General features: G+C 46.5%; 1 protein-coding gene across 8 annotated transcripts in view; it reads left to right on the forward strand.

Moving 5' to 3' along the window:
• The first annotated feature begins 4,050 nt into the window (after window positions 1-4,050).
• Window positions 4,051-18,252, forward strand: part of nrp2a (neuropilin 2a) — a 53,852-nt gene continuing 39,650 nt past the window's right edge. For 5 of the 8 annotated variants that reach the window (XM_086128561.1, XM_086128586.1, XM_086128568.1 and 2 more), the window contains exons 1-3: window positions 4,051-4,627; window positions 10,597-10,777; window positions 17,274-17,455. In XM_086128561.1, coding sequence (XP_085984687.1) covers window positions 4,552-4,627; window positions 10,597-10,777; window positions 17,274-17,455 — 439 coding nt within the window. In that variant the 5' untranslated portion in view covers window positions 4,051-4,551. The remainder of the gene's footprint in view (window positions 4,628-10,596; window positions 10,778-17,273; window positions 17,456-18,252) is intronic. The other 3 variants (XM_086128575.1, XM_086128595.1, XM_086128611.1) reach the window with 1 other exon arrangement.

The raw sequence follows: 18,252 nt of genomic DNA on the forward strand, positions 1-18,252 counted from the left end.
CTAATATGGTGCACTTTTTTTTTTATGTTTTTTTTTTTCGTTTATTTTGTATCGTTTGCCAAGATGCTGCTGAATTCAACAATGGGTTGACTCTGACTTTCACATATAGCTCCCGGAGCCTGAGTGCTTCCCTCGTGCAGTTGCCTGCCCCAGCAGGCCCGCCCGGGCATAGCAAATGAATATGTAGACAGACAGACAGTTAGTTTGACTTTTTTCTTTTTTTTCTTCTTCTTTTTACTGCAAGCAGCTTGTTCAGGAGGAGGAGCTGCATGACATCCAGATGTTTCCATCCAGGCTGGCCAGCCTCACACCGCAACACATGCTGGACCACTCCTTGTAATGGTTACCTTGGATTGATCGTACAGCAGCAAGAAATAGCAAAAGTGGCGACGAGATCTCTGCTATTTTGGAGAAAACGGGTTGCAAGACTCTGTGCATTCACATGCAGATGGGCCTTTCAGATTGAGATCACATGAAATTTTTATCATGCCACAATCTGGGTCAGCGGAGGTAAAACGACACCAAATGTTGTTGACTTGCAGACGCCTCAGTCTTCGTTTCACGCCGCTGTCATAAAAAGAAATGGGAAGAGGTTCGGCACTGAGGCACAACACCAATGAATTTCAAAGGTGATTGGGAATCTCCAAACTTGCTGGACTTACTGTTCTCTTGGCCCCTTCCTCTTTCTCTTAAAACGCTGATAGGGGCAAATCTCAGTTGAGTCTTTGATGAGCAGGAGTTAAGAAGCACTCAAAAACACTTCAACCTTGAGCGCGCTGACTGGCAAAATAGTCTGATGATTGTTGTAGTGGGTGGCCTGCTTAAAGCTGAGAGAGTGAAATGTATAGGTGGGGGTGTTATCAGTCATGCTGTCAGATTCCAGGCCAACTTTGAGATGAGACTCAGCATGGCATCTTGCGTTCTGCTCTTTCATGGGCAAGGACACGTACGCTGAGGTGCGTCTGGCCACTTGTCCCAAGACTTTTGCCGATGTTCGATAGCTCAGCCCTCTCTGACAATGATTTCTTCCCCTTGTGAAATATTTCTGGACTTCAAAAAAAACATTTGTGGATGGACTCGATTAGAGTATCAGCTGTCCTTGTTAGGATCCGCACAAAATATTTCTTCAAACAACTCCTTTTTTCCCCCCCAAGTCCTCCCATGGACTGTTGCCCTCCATTAGCCAAGCATTGACCTAATGTTAGGGGAGCGCACATGGGAGGGGTGGGGGGGTGTTGACAAATGGGCGCGAGGGGTATCACATGACCCCTGAGGAATGAGAGTGGGGGTAGTTGTGGTCGAACAGGGTTGCATGGAGCTTTAACACTGTCTTACTCTTTATCTCATTATCAGTGCAAGGGGTCAGTGCTGAGGTTAGGGCTCCCACCCTACACAGCGCCAACTCCATTTTAGTTTATATGCTTGAAGTTTAAGTCAAAACATCAGTCCAAATGATTCATTGCTCAATGCCCAGCATATGCCACCAGAAGGCCCAGATAAGACAATCTGAGTGACATTTGACAGCTCCCTCGGGCTGGAGGTGGTCTTAAAAGTGACTGACATGCTGCAAGAAGTTGATGGCGAAGTCACCCATAAGGGGGGGGGGGGTGGAGTTAACACACACACACACACACACACACACACACACACACACACACACAAACACACACAGTTGTCATGGAACCTTCAGTCAAGGGTACTGAATTCTTTTTATTCCTGCATGGGAGCTCTTGCTGGATATGCTGTCTTCAAAAACGAAGTGTGAAACTTGAAAACTGTTGCTCTTCTTCTGTCTTTCTTCCTCTGGTTCAAACAATCTTTTCCCAGACGTTGGTCTTCCTCTAACTGTGCTGGACGTCACATTTTAAAATGCACATCACGGTGGGTGGACGAGTGGTTAGCGAATTAGTTGGATCCGTACTGCTTATATGTGAGACGGTTTTCTATTTTGACAATCATGTGCTTGATATTCAGGTTAATGTCGATGTTCAATAACTTTATCCACTCCCATGACACAGTATATTAGTCTTTGTGTCATTTGGATGATTACCGTGTGATCATATTGTTGTGAGTTTTTTTTCTGGATGTTTAAACCTTAACAGTCATTTTTGGAACTCAGTTTCCAAAACTATTAATATCTACCGCAAAAGCACTCAAAACTAAAAGCACGAACGCTGCATTGCACTGAGTTTGTCATTTTTGGAACACCCAACTCACTGCTGTACACTCAATTTCCAAATGATGACAACACACTCCTTGCAAAACTAGACGCATTTATGGCTACTATTTACATGATTCAGCCAACTGTCTGGCCACAATGTCAGAAGAGAAAAGTGTTTGAGAGAATTAGTTGGCTTTGCAATGAGTCTACGCACTATAAATATGGAACAGGCAACGTGATCAAAATCTGGTGGCTGGACCAAAACTTGTGTTGATAAATTTTTTTTGCTCAGACTCGACTGAATTATTGCTTGACAGTGAGTCTGAAAAGTTTTGTCCAATCTGGTCTGGGTTCACGTAACTCAGGACATTGAAAGCTGATTATGTCTGCCTTACAGTTCAGAGTGTCAAATATGAATTCTTGTTCTCCCCATGTGTTTGCGTTGGTTTTCTCTGGTATGTTAGGCTCCTTGAAGACTCGCCAGCAGTCCAGGATGTATGCCACCCCCTGAGTGGTGAGACTTTTCGCCAATTTCTTTCATGGAATCGCTCTCCCAGTGTTACGCCTGTGAAACCACCTCTGAAGCTGGCAAATTTGTCCGTCAACATTCTGCGTTCGAAAAAAAGAGGCGCAGGCGGAAGATGGAAGATTCACGGATTTTTTTTTTCAAAAATGTGAGAGGGGATACAGTTGGAGAGGTGCATAGATGTCGTACATGTGAAAAAGAAGTAGGAAACTATAAAAAAAAAATGAGAAAAAAAACAATAAAAAATTTATATATTAAAAATTCACCTGACTTTTATAGCAAGTGAAATTTATTGCTGTGAATGTGAGTCGGCTCGCTTGACAGAATGTACACGCATTTCTTCTCTTTTATTATACCTTTATTATCCCTGATGGTGGAAACTTCGAATCTATGGTCGTGTGTGGAGCAAAGAACCCAGAAAAAGTCAATGCAAAAAAGCACTCAACAAGTTCATCTTTCCAGGCAAGATCTTGTCTTGTGAATGACAACATTTTGTGTGTCATCATGCATGACAACAATTCGGAAAGAAGTTTTGTGGGAAGAGGCGTATTTTTCCGGAATGTTTTTTTTGCTGTGATGACTCGTCCGACCGCAGTGGCGTTGGACTTCCTTGGTATGCCTGGGCGCATTCAAAATCCGCAACATTTCACCGCCTCCCAAAGCTTCCCTTTTGAGAACGCACCTTTTGCCAACTCAAATAACGATGCCAATGAGGCCTCATGATGCCGAGCCCTTCTATTACATAGTAACTCAAGCCATGGGCAGGGCGCATGGGTAGGACTTTCTCAGCAGATTATTTTGGGATCGCTAGTGTGTCATTAGCCCGCCGCCACTGTGAATTTAGTCCCACTGATTGCAGGGCAAAAGCTGGGCCGGGCTGAGGTGGGCTCCGCTACGCCAACGGATCAAGGTCTAGCACAATGGCGAGTTTGTTTCATGTGTTCCGTGGTGAAAGGCCACCACGTGCCATTTGTTGTCCACCCCACCCTTTTGCACAGATAGTACCACAGCCCTCACTCTTTTCCCTGGCTCTTTCTTGGACGGTCTCCCCCTCCCGCTCTTTGCAAACAGCCTTGGGAGGTGTTTGCTTTATGGGACGGTGTCTTATCTGTGTGGAGGGCTTCCTATCTCTACTCTGATCGTCTCACGCTTGTCTGTGTGAGGGGAGTGAGGGCGCGTGCACGTTCAGCCCCAGCCCCTCCAGTCGCCCGCCTTTCCTCTCTCTTTCTCTCTCCCCTGAATTCGGCAATCGCTCGGAGGGGGCGGGGCCAAGGCGCGGTGACGGTAATGTGATAGCTGCTGGGCTCAAAAGCAAGACGCCTCTTTTCTCTCTCTCTCTCGCCCCCCCCCCCCCCCACACACACACACACATTCAGACACACACAACTGTTACGCACAGAGGGCGCATGCTGGGTACAGTGCAGATCTCAGGTTGAGCTACTCGTGGAAAGGCGCACACATTCTGCTCCGTGCGCTCCACTCAAGTGTGACACTGCCGTGGACCTGTCCACTTCACGAGAGGCTAACCCCCCCCCGTGTGCGTAAATCACGCGTGGACCAGAGAGGCGCACCCCGGAGCCGGACTGCAACATTCCACGGATCCTTCTGACTCCCTTACGACGGAGTCAGACCCCTTTTTGGGTGACTTTAACATCTCCTCGAATGTGAATGTTCTGCCAGTACATGGCATGAGGCAAATTAAAGACGTTTTAATTTCGTTTTATGACATGTCGACGGTGACTGAATGCGCGCCGTGGGATTATTGAACTCATTCCCGTTTCTTCACGAAGGGATGTGGAGCACATTTTAACTTCTACGAGGGGAAAGATTGGAAAATTGACACCGGGTTACTGCGTCTTCCAAGATGGATTTCGTGTGCTTGCTGTTTGGATGGTTCTTGGCACTGTGTCATGTGGTGCTGCGGATCAGAGGAGAAAACGGTAAGTTTTTCAAACATAGTCTGAGTGCAACATCTCGTAGAATCTTGAGTCTGGCTTGATAAATCCCATCAACCCAAGTTCACTATTTCCTTCAACCTTAAGAATATAAATAATTAAACTCCGAATCAGAAAACACTCAGTGGTGTCCAAAAAGCGTGATACAGCTGATCAATAACTTGTTTATAGGAAGGCTAAATGGAGCCTAATCGGTACTTCTGTAATCTGCATCGGGGTGTAAAAATCGGCGCCCTGCATTATCGCCTCCTATTCGGCTGGCTCACATGTCTGCCAGCCGGCAGCTCCTGCGACCCCCCCGCGCGCGTAAATGCTCCGGAACACGCAGAATTGAGAACAACAAACCAAACAGCGGAGCAGCTGCTTTTGTGAAAAAAATAAAACAAGTCCCTAGATTTATTACACACACCTTTTTGGGTTACGTTTCAAACGTTGTTATTTGTAAACCCTTTGGCGTGTGGCATTAATATCAATGAGTGAAGTTTTTTTGGATTTAGTTTGAGGCAGCCAAATTGATGTTTTCCCAATTTAATTCATCGTTATCGAAATGTTTGAATTACGAGATATGTCGATTTTCCACGATAAATGATGATAGTCATTTGTTTATCTCATCATTGTACAAATGTGTGCAGCATGTAAACTCTGTCGATTTCTTTTTTTGTGACAGGTTAATATAACGTCACTTATAAAGACCAAAATGTAGACATTATAAACAAAATCCTTGTAGATTTTCTAAAATAAAGTGAAGAAAGGATGCGTGTACTGTTTTCATAAAGTGTATTTCTAGTTGTGTTATTTTATATGCACGTTACTAAATTATACACGTCTAAATCTCTGTTTAGTTTTATTGCTGTTAGTCATCGGGAGGAGTCGGGAGTAAATATGACCTCACAGATGGTGACTATTGCCTTTATGGCATCTTCCTCTTTTTGGCTACCTGTTCCATCAGCAGCTCCTCTGGCTGTTTGTAATTGTGTGTGCGTGCGTGCGTGCGTGTGTGTGTGTGTGTGTGTGTGTGTGTGTGTGTGTGTGTGTGTGTGTGTGTGTGTGTGTGTGTGTTTTACGGTCTGCCTATGTACCGCTGATGCTAGACAGATGTGGACCTCTTGGCAGTAACGGCCCAAGAAGCTCCATCCCCTCCTTCTTCTGTGTCTCCCTGCCAAGAGTCTGCCTCAAGAGCCACATTACAGTCGGCGGCAGAGGCGGGAGAGGCAGGAAGGGAGCAGCCTGAAGGCCAAGCAGGCAGGCAGCCTAGGGGAGCTCGAGACACAGAGTTGTGTGTGGAGATGTGCGGCATCCGCCAAAGCATAACGTGAAGGAGGGAGACTTGACTCGGAGGGTGGGGGTAGGCTGTTCATGCCAGAGGGCAATATCAAAGCATGCTGGGTCACCGAGTTAAAATGGACAGAGGCAGAGAAGATCAAGGTTCAAGAAGTGAGAGTGAATTCACAGACAGTGGCTCCCTTGTGAGTTGATGCTCCCATCGTGCACATCAGCGCCTCTTTAAAGAGACGTTTTAGCAAGTGGCCTCCCTTAAATGTGAAGAAAAGCATCCAGCGCCTAGATGGTGCCCAGTGGAGCTTGATTTCCTGCAAGTGACTGACTACCGTGGCCATGACTATCATCAGCAGTTTGTCCGTTTTCAAGGCTGCTCACCAAACATTCCTTCCACACTTGTGCTGCAATCACGGTAGCTTGACTCGCTGACATGTACATTAATTACCAGAACCACAAGGATTAATATTCCCTCCATTAAGCAGCTCATTTGCATGTTTATTGAGTGGGCGGTTGTGCAGCGCCTCCACCTATGGTATCGTTTTCTCCCAGAGTTGGCTCTGCTCATTTAATCATTTGTTTTTCAAATGCTCGCTTCAGGCTGCTTCTCATTTTGCCTCCTGGTGCGTTTTTTTTTTTTTTTTTTGCTCTGTTTGTTGTTTGTCTCACGTCTTCACCCGCACCGCCTTTCGAATCTTTAAATCTGCCTCGGTCTCAGAGGTATCAGCTGTGAAAACAAGGTCACGTCTCAGCGTTACTTGTCCGAGCGGCCTGTTCAATATGAGTCAGGTATCCATGCATGCAAACAGCCTGCCGCGAGACCTCCAGAAATAGATCAGAGCTGGGTCTTTCACATGGCTTTATTTTAATGGCCCGGGGGGGACTGGCTTAGTAGATGAGAGCACCAAGTTTGGCAAAGCATACAGGATTTATTGTTATTCAAGAATGGGGTTAAAGTGTTAGCGTTACGAGTGTGTGATCCTGTGAAAAAAAAAAATGCATTCAGAACAGGGTGTCAGCAAATCGCCAGCGAGCCATGCAGCAAAACAGTAATTCTTCACGCTTCTCCCCTGCTGATGTTGACTGGCGGAAGTGCGTCTCTGGAGAAGCGCGAGGAAAAAGAGCGCCAGGCAGGCAAGGAGACATGATACTGCAGTCAGGTAGCATTTAGGATTAGGTCCCCGCTATTACCCCCACCCCACCCCGCAGGCCCCTGCAACCATCTGTTTACCCGATTGATCCATTGAATCATCGATCACAATAGGCAGCACTGTGCATTTAGCTGATTAGCATGGGCCACTTATCCTGTTAGGGAGGGAAGAGTAGAAAGGAAGAAGAATGGAAGTAAAAAAGATGGTCATGGGGGATGACATTATCTCTCCTGAAAGTAGCCTTTGTTAGTTCTTTAAGGGAACCAAATCCCGTTAAAGATTTAAAACTGGTGACCAAAAAGCAATTCGACAAGCATTTCCGTTGCATGATCAGCGGCGGGAATTGTCAATCATGTGGAAACTCGTGATGTAATGTACAGAATGTTCCCAATAAATGACACCCAGAAAAGGCATCCAGTTTGGTGCGAATGCGTGTGGACTTTCTTTCTTCGTCACTCCACCTCATCCTCTTCCTGAGTCCGGTCTGCTGGAGGACGGCTGAGATTAAAGCGCCGGACTGAATGGATGAGCGCTGCTCACTCGCCCCTCTCATTCCCTCACTCCGGGTGATAGCAGTTTTAATTAAGGTGGGGTGGGGCGTAGACGTGGGGTGGTTACACTGGGAATGATGGAGGCATTTATCAGCCTCCCTTCACATTCGCCCCTTATCCCAGAGCGATACACCACCCTTTCCAGATAAGGCCGCTAATAGAAATGAGCGCTAGATGCAGACATATGCACATTTTCACAGATAATGAATGAAGATAAGGCGATGGCTGCTTTGTGCGGAGATGTCTGGATCTGACTGGATGTGGGCGCGCGCTCACACTCAAACGCAGAGAATGAAATGAAACGTTGCAATTAAATCCACGCGTGCAGAAAGTTTTGTGCATATTAATTCATGCAAAAGAGACGCGGCTACACCTGCGCACTAAATGTGAAAGGGCAATGAATTCAGGACAGGTTGTTCAGAGCTCGAGGTTTGCCAAATGGTGATCATGTTCATGGTGTTATGATCCGACTCCAGGAAAATGCCTGTCAGGCTTTGTCATGCCCACAGGTGACACAAAAGTAAACACGGATGTCGTTTTGGAACTAACGGCGCTGATACACACACAATTGCAAACTAAGCTCTTGTGCGTGACTGACAGAGGTTTCCAAGGGAGGGGGTCAGTGTCTGCAGCATGTCACATCGTTCCAACATTTCTTCACGAGCATTGTTTGTTTCTCACCTATATAATCTGACATTGCTCCCTTCCATCTTCTCCCGACTTTCTGATCAGACTCCCCACGGTTTGTTTTGGGTTTTTTTGTCTTCACCCAAAGTACACTCTCCCTTTCTCCCACCTCATCCTTCCCTTTGGTTTAAATCGGCAAGCCAAAGATGAAAGTGTCAGTGTTGCAGGATGCCCCCAGCACATTGCTTAACACACACATACCAAAAATCGGGCCGAAATTTGATCATTTTTCAAGTCAGCAAAGGCTTGTCAGATGTGACAGATTGTGTCTAAAAATGATCCTGAGTGATTACCCTTTGGTGTGAGCTGTGTGAAGAGTGACTTTTTTTCCTCCTCTCCAATATGCTCTAGAAAGAGCCCAACAATCATAAATGATAAACCTCTTCATCATTTCGGAACACAAATTCTGATTTGCCATGGACTCCGCGAAACGAAGCAAAAGCCGAATACGAAGAAGCCTGACGCTTGCGCTGTTGCGAGCCACATTTAGAGGAGCAACTGCTTGTCTTGAGTGTTTGTATAATATTTCTCAAAAGCCACATCAATAAGAAGGATAAGCGTTTGCAACCACAATGTACAGTTTTTACAAGATAAGATCACCGGTGCGGCTTCTCCCTGACTCTTTTTTTTTTCCTTTTTGGATGCCACCAGGTTGCCTCTTACAGGTTTCTTGGGACTCAGGGAGATATTATTTGGGGTTTTTGTGCTGTGTTGGTCATCTCCGGTCCACCACACCCGATGCATATTTCCTTCATCACATTTGGGGTCTTTTTGAACAGTGATTAAAATGTTAAAAATGGGAATATGTCTAACCTGCTGCAATCTATGGAGGGCTTGGCGCACCTCTGCACACATTTGCTTTGTACGCACCCCACTTATGAGTGTGTGCGTGCACGCTTGTGTGGGTGTGGGTGTGCATGTGTCCATCTTTCAACTTTCCAATCATCATGAGACTGAGAGCTACTTGGTGGGCAGCTTTCCCAAAAGGCTCAAATCTTCTCCGCCAGGAAGACGTGTACAATAGTACACGTGGGCGTCTCTCCTCAAAGGAAGTCATTGCAGCGCTTTCAAATGTCAAAGAATCTTAAGTGTGCCTTTTAAGCACAATAGGAGGTGGAAATGTCAACGCTTGAAGGGTCTATTACACTTCAAGCCTGTGGTGCACCTTTTTCGCTTCCTTTATTGTTGTTTTCACCTTTTTTTTTTGTTTTGTTTTTTTCAAACAACATGCAAGAGTATTAATGTCAAGAAAAGCCATAGCTCACTCTTGGTTACCGTAGAGTTTAGAGAGCAGTTTCCCTTGTGTAGCCAATAAACGCTTGTCACAGTATCGCTTTACATTGAAGCCCACATGATTTGCAACCTAATCTATAGAACCTGAGCAGCTACACACAGGTATAAACGAAACCTTCAGCCACCGGTGGCTCTTATCTTGGAGAAGACCTATCAGGCTGGCTCCAGCAAAAACTCATGATGTCTGCAATTGTATGGCAAGGCAAAAGTAATAAAAGATGCATTGTACACAAAGATTCAAGCCATCTGAGTGCGGCGGGCGCAAATGTGGCGCAATAACTCGATGCATGTTTCTTTTGTATGTGCGTTGACGTACAGTATTTGGCGTGTTTTGGGGAGATAACACAGCAGAAGAGCTGCGAGAAGAGAAAGGCCACTTTGTTGTTGCGTTCGTTTCTCATGACGGAGTTGGGGTGAGCACCATCCCCCCATGCCCCAGAGCCCCGCTAGACAGGCCGTCTGCGTGTCACTTCCTGTCTAAGCCTGCCGAGCAACGCCATTGGCAGGCTATTGTTCCTGGGAGAGCGTGATAGGATCGGAGAATGTGTTGTAATGTTTGCAGATTGCCTTGCTGGCGCAACAATTATAGTTGCAGAACGCTCCCCAAGGGGGAATGGGCCGATAAGAGCCTGGGTGTGGAAGGGGCTGAGTGTGTGTGTGTGTGTGTGTGTGTGTGTGTGTGTGTGTGTGTGTGTGTGTGTGTGTGTGTGTGTGTGTGTGCCAGCGTGTTTTATTAACCGCTGGCCTTGAGAATCCACAATGGAGAAGTTTTTCCAATTTCCTCCAAAGCAACGGCCTAAATTGTTTTCTTTGTTTTACTGTTCATCTGTTGCACATATTTTTATCGAGAAGAAACAAGATAACGAGAATTGCGTTTCTAATCCATTTATGCAAAGGACACAGAGAAATTGCTCTCATCTACTGTCATAATATCGGCCGAATCAACAGTTCCGTTGTTCCATCTGTTTTTCACGAGTGCATCTGTGTCTTCTTTTAGCAGCAAGCGAGTGCAGGGGTATCTTTGATGCCAGCGAGGCCGGGTACATCACCTCTCCCGGATACCCACTTGAATACCCGCCTCACCAGAACTGCCAGTGGGTCATCACAGCGCCGGAGCCTTCGCAGCGCATCGTCCTCAACTTCAACCCACACTTTGAGATCGAGAGGCTGGATTGCAAGTAAGCCGGGGAGGGAAGCCAGTGTGTTTGCACGTTTTTTTACGTATCAGTGTAATTTGCTGTCAGTGGTTCTGGATGCTTTGATCCCAACGTTCTGGTCAGTCACTCAGGAAACTTTAATTGTACTTACAAGCTCTGGGTAAGATGCAGACCATTCAGTGGACTGTGGTTTTGTTCTTGAGAAAATTGAGCACAAACTGCATCGCACGCATTTAATGGGGTGGATGCGGCCAAGCTCAACCACAAACATCTTGGCCTCAATGCTTCTTCAGGGGCAATTACGATCTGGAGTTCCTTGCTCGGGGGCACGTCAGCCGCTCATAACCTCCTTAGCGCAAGGGGTGAAATGGACGAGGAATGCGGGTCACAGCAGCAAAGGCTGAATGGAAGGAATTATTCAAAATCCAGACAGGACCCGATGGAAGAAATGGTTAACATTTGCCGTGGGGGGGGGGGGGGGGCGTCAGATAGGAAGGCAAGCAGGGGAGGGAAGGACAAGAAGCAGAGAATAAAGTCCAGCTGTTTGGATGTGACTCTTGGTCAATTTTCCCAGAGATGTCAGTAATCAGTCTCATCTGTTTTTTACCCGACGAGAGAAAAAAGACTTTTCCTCTGTTTAATCCGCGTTCAAACGTCATACGCCAATTTTGTCCCATTGTGGGAAAGTGTTCAAATTTAAATCAAAACGGCATGCAAGATGTAACAAGCAAGCAGTTACTGGAACTGTTGTTTCAAGGACAGAAGCAAATGCAAAAAACGCTTCTTTGCCGTTTTGGAAAATATGTCGCCGCACATTAAATGCAAATTGATGGATGAGTAAAGTAAAAACATTCAACTCTGAGTCAAGCCGAATTGCAATCTCAAATACTTTGACCAAATAATGAGTTGTACTCATGGAAAGTGTTTTCATCTCCACCAAAGGATGTCCCTGTCCCTTTTTAATTTTGGGGACTAATGGCAATTGCAGGTTTCGTCTCCTGCAACAAAGTGTGCAAAAGTGTTTTCCATGTAGTTACACTCAGGCAGTTGTTTGTTTCCACATATTGCTTAGCCCGAGCCTCAAGATCATAAACAGACACAATCGTTAATTGCCTTTTCTACTCATCCCTCATCTCTCTGTCAACTAAATCTTGCAGTTACTCACCACCAAAAGCAGCTATGTCGTACAGTAATACGATGTCAGATTTTTTTTTTAGCCCCCTGATATGAGCCCGGGGGAGAAAGCAGCACAACGGATTTCCCAATCACAGCACGGCACATTAGCAAAACTATTGTTGGTCAAGTCAGTGTCAAGACGCTCCTCGCTGCCTAAAACTTGGACGATGGGTAATTTAAAATGTTTGTCTTCACTTACCATTGCGAATTCTATGGGGGGGGGGGGGTGTCTTTCCTGTACGCTCGCCTGAAGGGACGAAGGCCTTGGCCTCCCCTCTGACACACGCCCACTCAGGCTCCCTCCTCTCTGAATGTGTTTGCATGCGAGCGTGGGTGGCGAACGGTGTGAGTGTTTGAGTAAGTCTGCAAGCATGCGAGTTTTCATCAGAGTTGCTGCTCCTTCCGTCCGTCTCGTTCGATTTGCCGCAACATATCGGCATGTATTTTTATAAAAAATAAAAACCTCTTTTCTTTGAGACCCGCTCCGCTCTCTACCCCTAGGTGCGCGTACGCCCCCGTATGCGCCGTCACGGGTTGCTTCCTCTCTTTGCCAGTGCAATTGGGCACAGCAATTGCAGAGGAGTCGATTTGTTCACGTTTCCATGCTGCTCTGTGAGGTTAAGGGCGTGGGCAGCCACTGGAGGGGTGCGGAGGCAAAAGGCTCCCCGTCTCGGTGAGGCCTGAGAAGTCTGCGTGACAGCTGGCAGCACCATAACTGTAATTTACCGAAAACGCGCTCAGCTAGGCGAGCTGCACTTGAACTCGCTCGCAGTGGGTGTACTACAGAATACACCCGCATACGCACCTCGTCCTGCCAACTGCAAAATCGCGAGAAGTGCTTGGTCAGCGCCGGCAAAAATCTCTCTAACAGCCCTGCTGGCGAGTTTCCCTCGGCGGGTTCAAACTGTCGGCACTTGGCCGACCCAGCGCACCCAAAGCCCCACACTGCTGCAGCAATCAAATCTTCAGCCGTATCGAGGCGTTCGACGTCTGAGGTGGCACTTTAATTCAGGATTTCATCTCATAGGGAGTCTGGCCGCATGCCAAAAAGCCCTTACCTCCAGGCTGCCGGCCGAGTGATGCGAACTAAATGTAATAAAGGCTAGATGAAATATCAGGCCCATATCTCTAATGCAATCTGCCATCGTCGCGCCCCGGGATGCGCCAGGAGCACCGGAGGGCTGCTTCTTCCAGGTTCCTCTGACCACTTGATCCCTTTCTTGGGCTACCTCTCCTCGCATTGCTGCCTCCTCCTCCTCCCCCTCCTCTCGACCAGACTGTTTTATTGTTACTCACCTGAATTAAACATGGGAGCTTCCGGAATGACAACACACACACGCACGCACACACACACACTAACTTTTTTAATTTCCTCTCTTCCATCTTTTGTGGAATTAAATTGGCCAATTTGCTGCTATATTTAGCCTTAGGTATAAACAGTTGATAATGTACTTTGTATGTTAACTGTGTGTGTGTGTGTGTGTGTGTGTGTGTGTGTGTGTGTGTGTGTGTGTGTGTGTGTGTGTGTGTGTGTGTGTGTGTGTGCCCGCGCGCATGTATACGCATGATTACACTTTCCCAATGGAGGGGGATCTCGGATCAATGTCTGCATGCTCCTTGTAAACGGATGGATGGAGCAAGGAAGACCGTCTTGACAGAAACAGGAGAGACACAAGAGTCACCAAAGGGACTTGTTGTGGAATATCAATGTCGGACTGGCATTAAAGACCGTATTCCCATACCTGCTGTCCTACAGTGGTGATGTTTCCTGTCGGAGTCAGTCAAAGATACAACTAGTTAATTGCAGCAGGCTCAACACAACCAATATATGCCGATCGACCGACGGCACAGCCTCATTTTTCCACCGTAAAACGGGAGTCGTACCCGCCGGTGCTGGCGACCTGATCTAGGTCGTCATGTCTGATGAGCGGTGAGATGGGTAGTACAGACATGAGGACGTTGGGAGGAAGAGAGCTCTTTGGTTTTGGGCTGGATTGAAGACGGCAGGCCCCCGGGTTCTGCTGGGAGTTCGCTCCGAGCATCTTGTTAATATTTCAGAGGCACTTATGGTTTATTAGAGGGGCGGGAGAAGTGTGTGTGTTTCGACTGTACACACTCCCCCTCCCCTTATTTAATTCCTGCTTACGGAAGGCAGAATCAGGGAAAAAAAGTTGACAGCTTCCCGATTGTTCGCAAATTGTGCTTCCATTTGTTTCCTTATGGAAGAACATGGGAAAGTACACAACGGCGCGGCGGCAACTCAAGAATCTGCAAAGCTGTATTTACTGATACTCATGAGCAGCTCAAGCTCCTCAAGCTGGCTGAACCTGAATAAACACAAGCAACGACAGTACAGTAAATAATGTCATCAGGATGAAATGTGATCCAAAAAAAAAAAAACATGGCCAGTGATTTTCAATCCCCTTGCTTGGAAGAAAAAAAAAAGAGAATGTACGGCTGTGCCTTTAAAGCCACCGTTTGTGATGCCTAAAGATACACATACAGATGCGCACACAGTGAGGACTGGACAAAAAGTACCCAGATACAAACAGCGAAAGGTGTGAAAGCTAATTAATTGTTATGGGGACACAGTGGAGTTCTAGTTATGAGAGCAAAAGCCGACCAGTGTACATCTGCTGGTCTTCAATTGGCTTTTTCTACCTGCCCCCCACCCGATCATTGCCTCCTGAGCAGAGCACAGGCTCACACATATTCTGCCTGTCAGACAAAAGGCTTGGACTGGGTAGTTGATGGACCAACACAGAGGCGGTGCTTTGGCCCCGTCTTGACTCGCAGTGTATGCGTGAAAGAAGAATTTGCCATGGGAGCTGGAATGTGTTCAAGTGTGTGCCCGAGACGTGTCAGACGTTCATGCATGTATTCATCAGAGGCTGAGCGCACCGGTCAATAATCACATCAGAGGAACACTCACTCACTGACGCTAATCTACGACAGGAGAGCGTGAGACAGAGAAAAGGGAAGTGGGAAACTAACATAGAGACCCACTCCAAAATCAATTAAAAGCTAATTAGGCTCTCAGATTCTTCACAGGCCTTTTATCCTCACTGTTGACAAAATGGTGCTGTAAACATGAGTGCTCTCCCGCCTTTGTCTGTATGTGCATGCGTGTTTTCCCCAAGCGTTCATTCTCGGTGCTACCAGATGATTTGTGCCTCCTCTCTAATTTTGGGGTTCGGATTTCTTCTGAAACTGGACTTTGCTCTCAGCATCAATTTCATCAATGGATGAAAGCGCTGAAATTTCAGGCTCGGCCCACTTCAAATACAGAAATGAGGCAGAGCCTTGTGTGACTGGAGCTGCTTAAAAGTAGGCCAAACTGTACACATTTTCAAAGAACATTGTTCATGCCAGTGATCAGTAAAAGAAAAGCAGTCCAGTGGTTTTTGGTGGCCTCATCACATGAGCCCATTTAGAGATGTGGTGTTGTGTGTGAGAGCTGAATTACAAGCCATCTCGATTGCAACAGCGCTTGTGAGGATTTTCCACAGAGGTCGACTGGTTAGCATGTCCTCCTCACAGTGCAGAGGTGGAGGGTTCGATTCTGGATCCAGCCTTCCTGTATGGAATTTGCATGTTCTCCTGCGTGGGTTTTCTCTGGGTACTGCGGTTTCCCCCCCGCATTCCAAAAACATACATGGCAGGCTGATCGAACACTCAAAATTGTCCCTGGGAATGAGTGTGAGCATGGATGGTTGTTCGTCTGTGTGTGCCCTGCGATTGGCTGGCAACCAGTTCAGGGTGTCCCCCGCCTACTGCCCGAAGACAGCTGGGAAAAGCTCCAGCACCCGCCGCGATCCTTGTGAGGATAAAGCGGTTCGGAAAAGGAAGGATGGATGGAAGTTGAAATGATAACTACCAACAAGATGTCAAGCTGCCCCACGTCAGCAAGGCTCCAGCACACTCGATACCTTAATGAAGATAAGCGGTTTAGAAAATGGATGGATGGATTAAAGTCAAATTTCTTGGGTGCTGCTCCATTTACTAGCGACTATCTTGATGTGGTTCAATACAACAACCATCCACCATTTAATTGTTTCTTTTTCATTTTTGTTCTTCTTCTCTCTTTGTTGTTTTTGAACATTCAAATGAAAGAGCAAATGTGGGACCATGACTCATCAACACCCCTCTGGCTGGCCTGTGTGATATTACTAAAGTTAAACATGAACTCATGTGACCGCACGTGTGTGTGTGTGTGTGTGTGCGTGTGTGCGTGTGTGTGTGTGTGTGTGTGTGTGGGTGTGCGTGTGAGAGAGAGAGAGAGAGTCTAATTATGTGTATGCAATGACAGACACAGGCCAAAAAGAGCTAACTCATTTGGAATGGACCAGGTGGACTCAGACTTGGCCCCTAAGAATTTGCTTGTTTTGTTCAGGGTCAGCTGGCAGGTCAAAGATCACAGTGAACTGTTTAGCCAAGCATGTGAAGCGTCTTTACATTTATTCATACAAATTTTCTCTTTGCTTAATCCCCTCTGTCGATAACGCCCCTAACCATTTTCTCTCCGAAGCACCCGCAACCGCAATTCAAGTAATGAATTCCCCACATGCACCTCTCCAGAAGTAAACTGGCATTAAGAAAACAACAACAACAACTCAGAAAATGATTGGAGGCTTTTATCCGTAGCAACAGGTGGCAAAATGCAATAACCCCGTTCCGAAAAGGCATTTTTCATGAGCAGGAGCATTAACAAAGTCATTTAGGTAAAATGTACCAAATAAGAAATGCTAATTTAAACCAATAGTGAAGTCGAGAAACCTCTGACTATTCCATATTTCAGTGTGAATCAAATGCATGTCCAATCAAAGGCAGAAAAGGCATGATCAGATTATTCCAGAAATCATTTTCTGACATCTAAAACACAGTCGGGTGGGTGAAAATAAAATCCGTGTCCTCAGATTTCAGCTACTTGTTTTTCTACATGGTCCAACGTCGGGTGTTTTCCAGAGTTGACTGGTGTGACTTGAAGATTAAATGAAGGCAGCGCATCTGAAGCAGCTGATGCCTACTTGTTGAGCAAGAGCCAAGTCCGTGGCTAATATGTTTACTTCTATCTTTGCATGGGGGTTGTGCTCCAAAGTGCTTTGCCTCTGCAGTGCACATTGTCTCCGGGGATAAAGAAGATACATTTATCCACACCTGGCATTGTTTTATCAGCGCTGTTCATGACATAACTCCGTAACGTCTTTGCTTCTCCTTCGCAATGCTCTCTCATCTCCTAGCCATCGTAGTAAAGCCTCACTCCTGTGACCCCTCTCCAGATCATGTTTAACCTCTCCTCTTCCCCCAACCCTATTTTCTTTCTTTTTTTTTTTCAAATCAGGTACGACTTCATTGAAATCCGAGACGGCACTTCAGAAAATGCAGACGTTTTGGGGCGGCACTGCAGCAACATCGCCCCGGCGCCAATCATCTCATCGGGTCCCTCCCTCCAGATACGATTTGTGTCGGACTATGCTCACCAAGGGGCTGGCTTCTCTCTGCGCTACGAAATCTTTAAAACAGGTGAGGTGTCCAATGTCACTCATGTCATGGAGGCCTTTAAAAATCTAGTTGACACTGAGACTGGCTCCATTTGGAGTGGTCCACATAAAATTCAAAAGAGAGAAGGTCATTTAAGTGTTGCATGTTAAACTCGAAAGGAGTGCAAACATACACACAAGCAGATTTCTTTAACTGCTCCTTGTTTATCTCACTGTCTGAAAGTCTTTCCACTACTTTACTCCACTGAATGATTTTGTGAAGTCCACTCCTGTTAATTGCCTCGAACCAAGGCTTGGTCAGCACTGCGCTCCCAAGGACTACTCCAAAATTGAGATCAAAAGAAGTGGCCAAACAAATGTAACACAGGTGTGAAAAGTCAGCTTTTATTCGCTACCTTAAGATGCTTGAAACTATCGAAGGAATGCTTGCTTATTTGAAGCGAAATCATGTTCCTCTTGGGCGATGAGAGGATGGGCGAATGCACAGCGAGAGCACTGATGGTGGCCTCTTGGAGTCGGACCTCCTCCGGTCAAAGGTTTATGGGTAAAGGCTGAGGCGAGGAGATTGATGGGGACGAGCAGGAGCTCAAATGGAATTTTGTGGAGCCCACTGAAGTGCACAAAGTGTCGTTTGAACGTGTGATTGTTCTGTCCTTGGCATTTCTGTGTGTGTGTGTGTGTGTGTGTGTGTGTGTGTGTGTGTGTGTGTGTGTGTGTGTGTGTGTGTGTGTGTGTGTGTGTGTGTGTGTGTGTGTGTGTGAGAGAGAGAGAGAGAGGAGGCGAAATGGTCAGGTGGCCTTGACAGCTGAAGGATTTATG

This window comes from Hippocampus guttulatus, chromosome 1, assembly GCF_054856545.1.
Source record: "Hippocampus guttulatus isolate MCC_2025c chromosome 1, RoL_Hgut_1.0, whole genome shotgun sequence".
NCBI classification, from domain to species: domain Eukaryota; kingdom Metazoa; phylum Chordata; class Actinopteri; order Syngnathiformes; family Syngnathidae; genus Hippocampus; species Hippocampus guttulatus.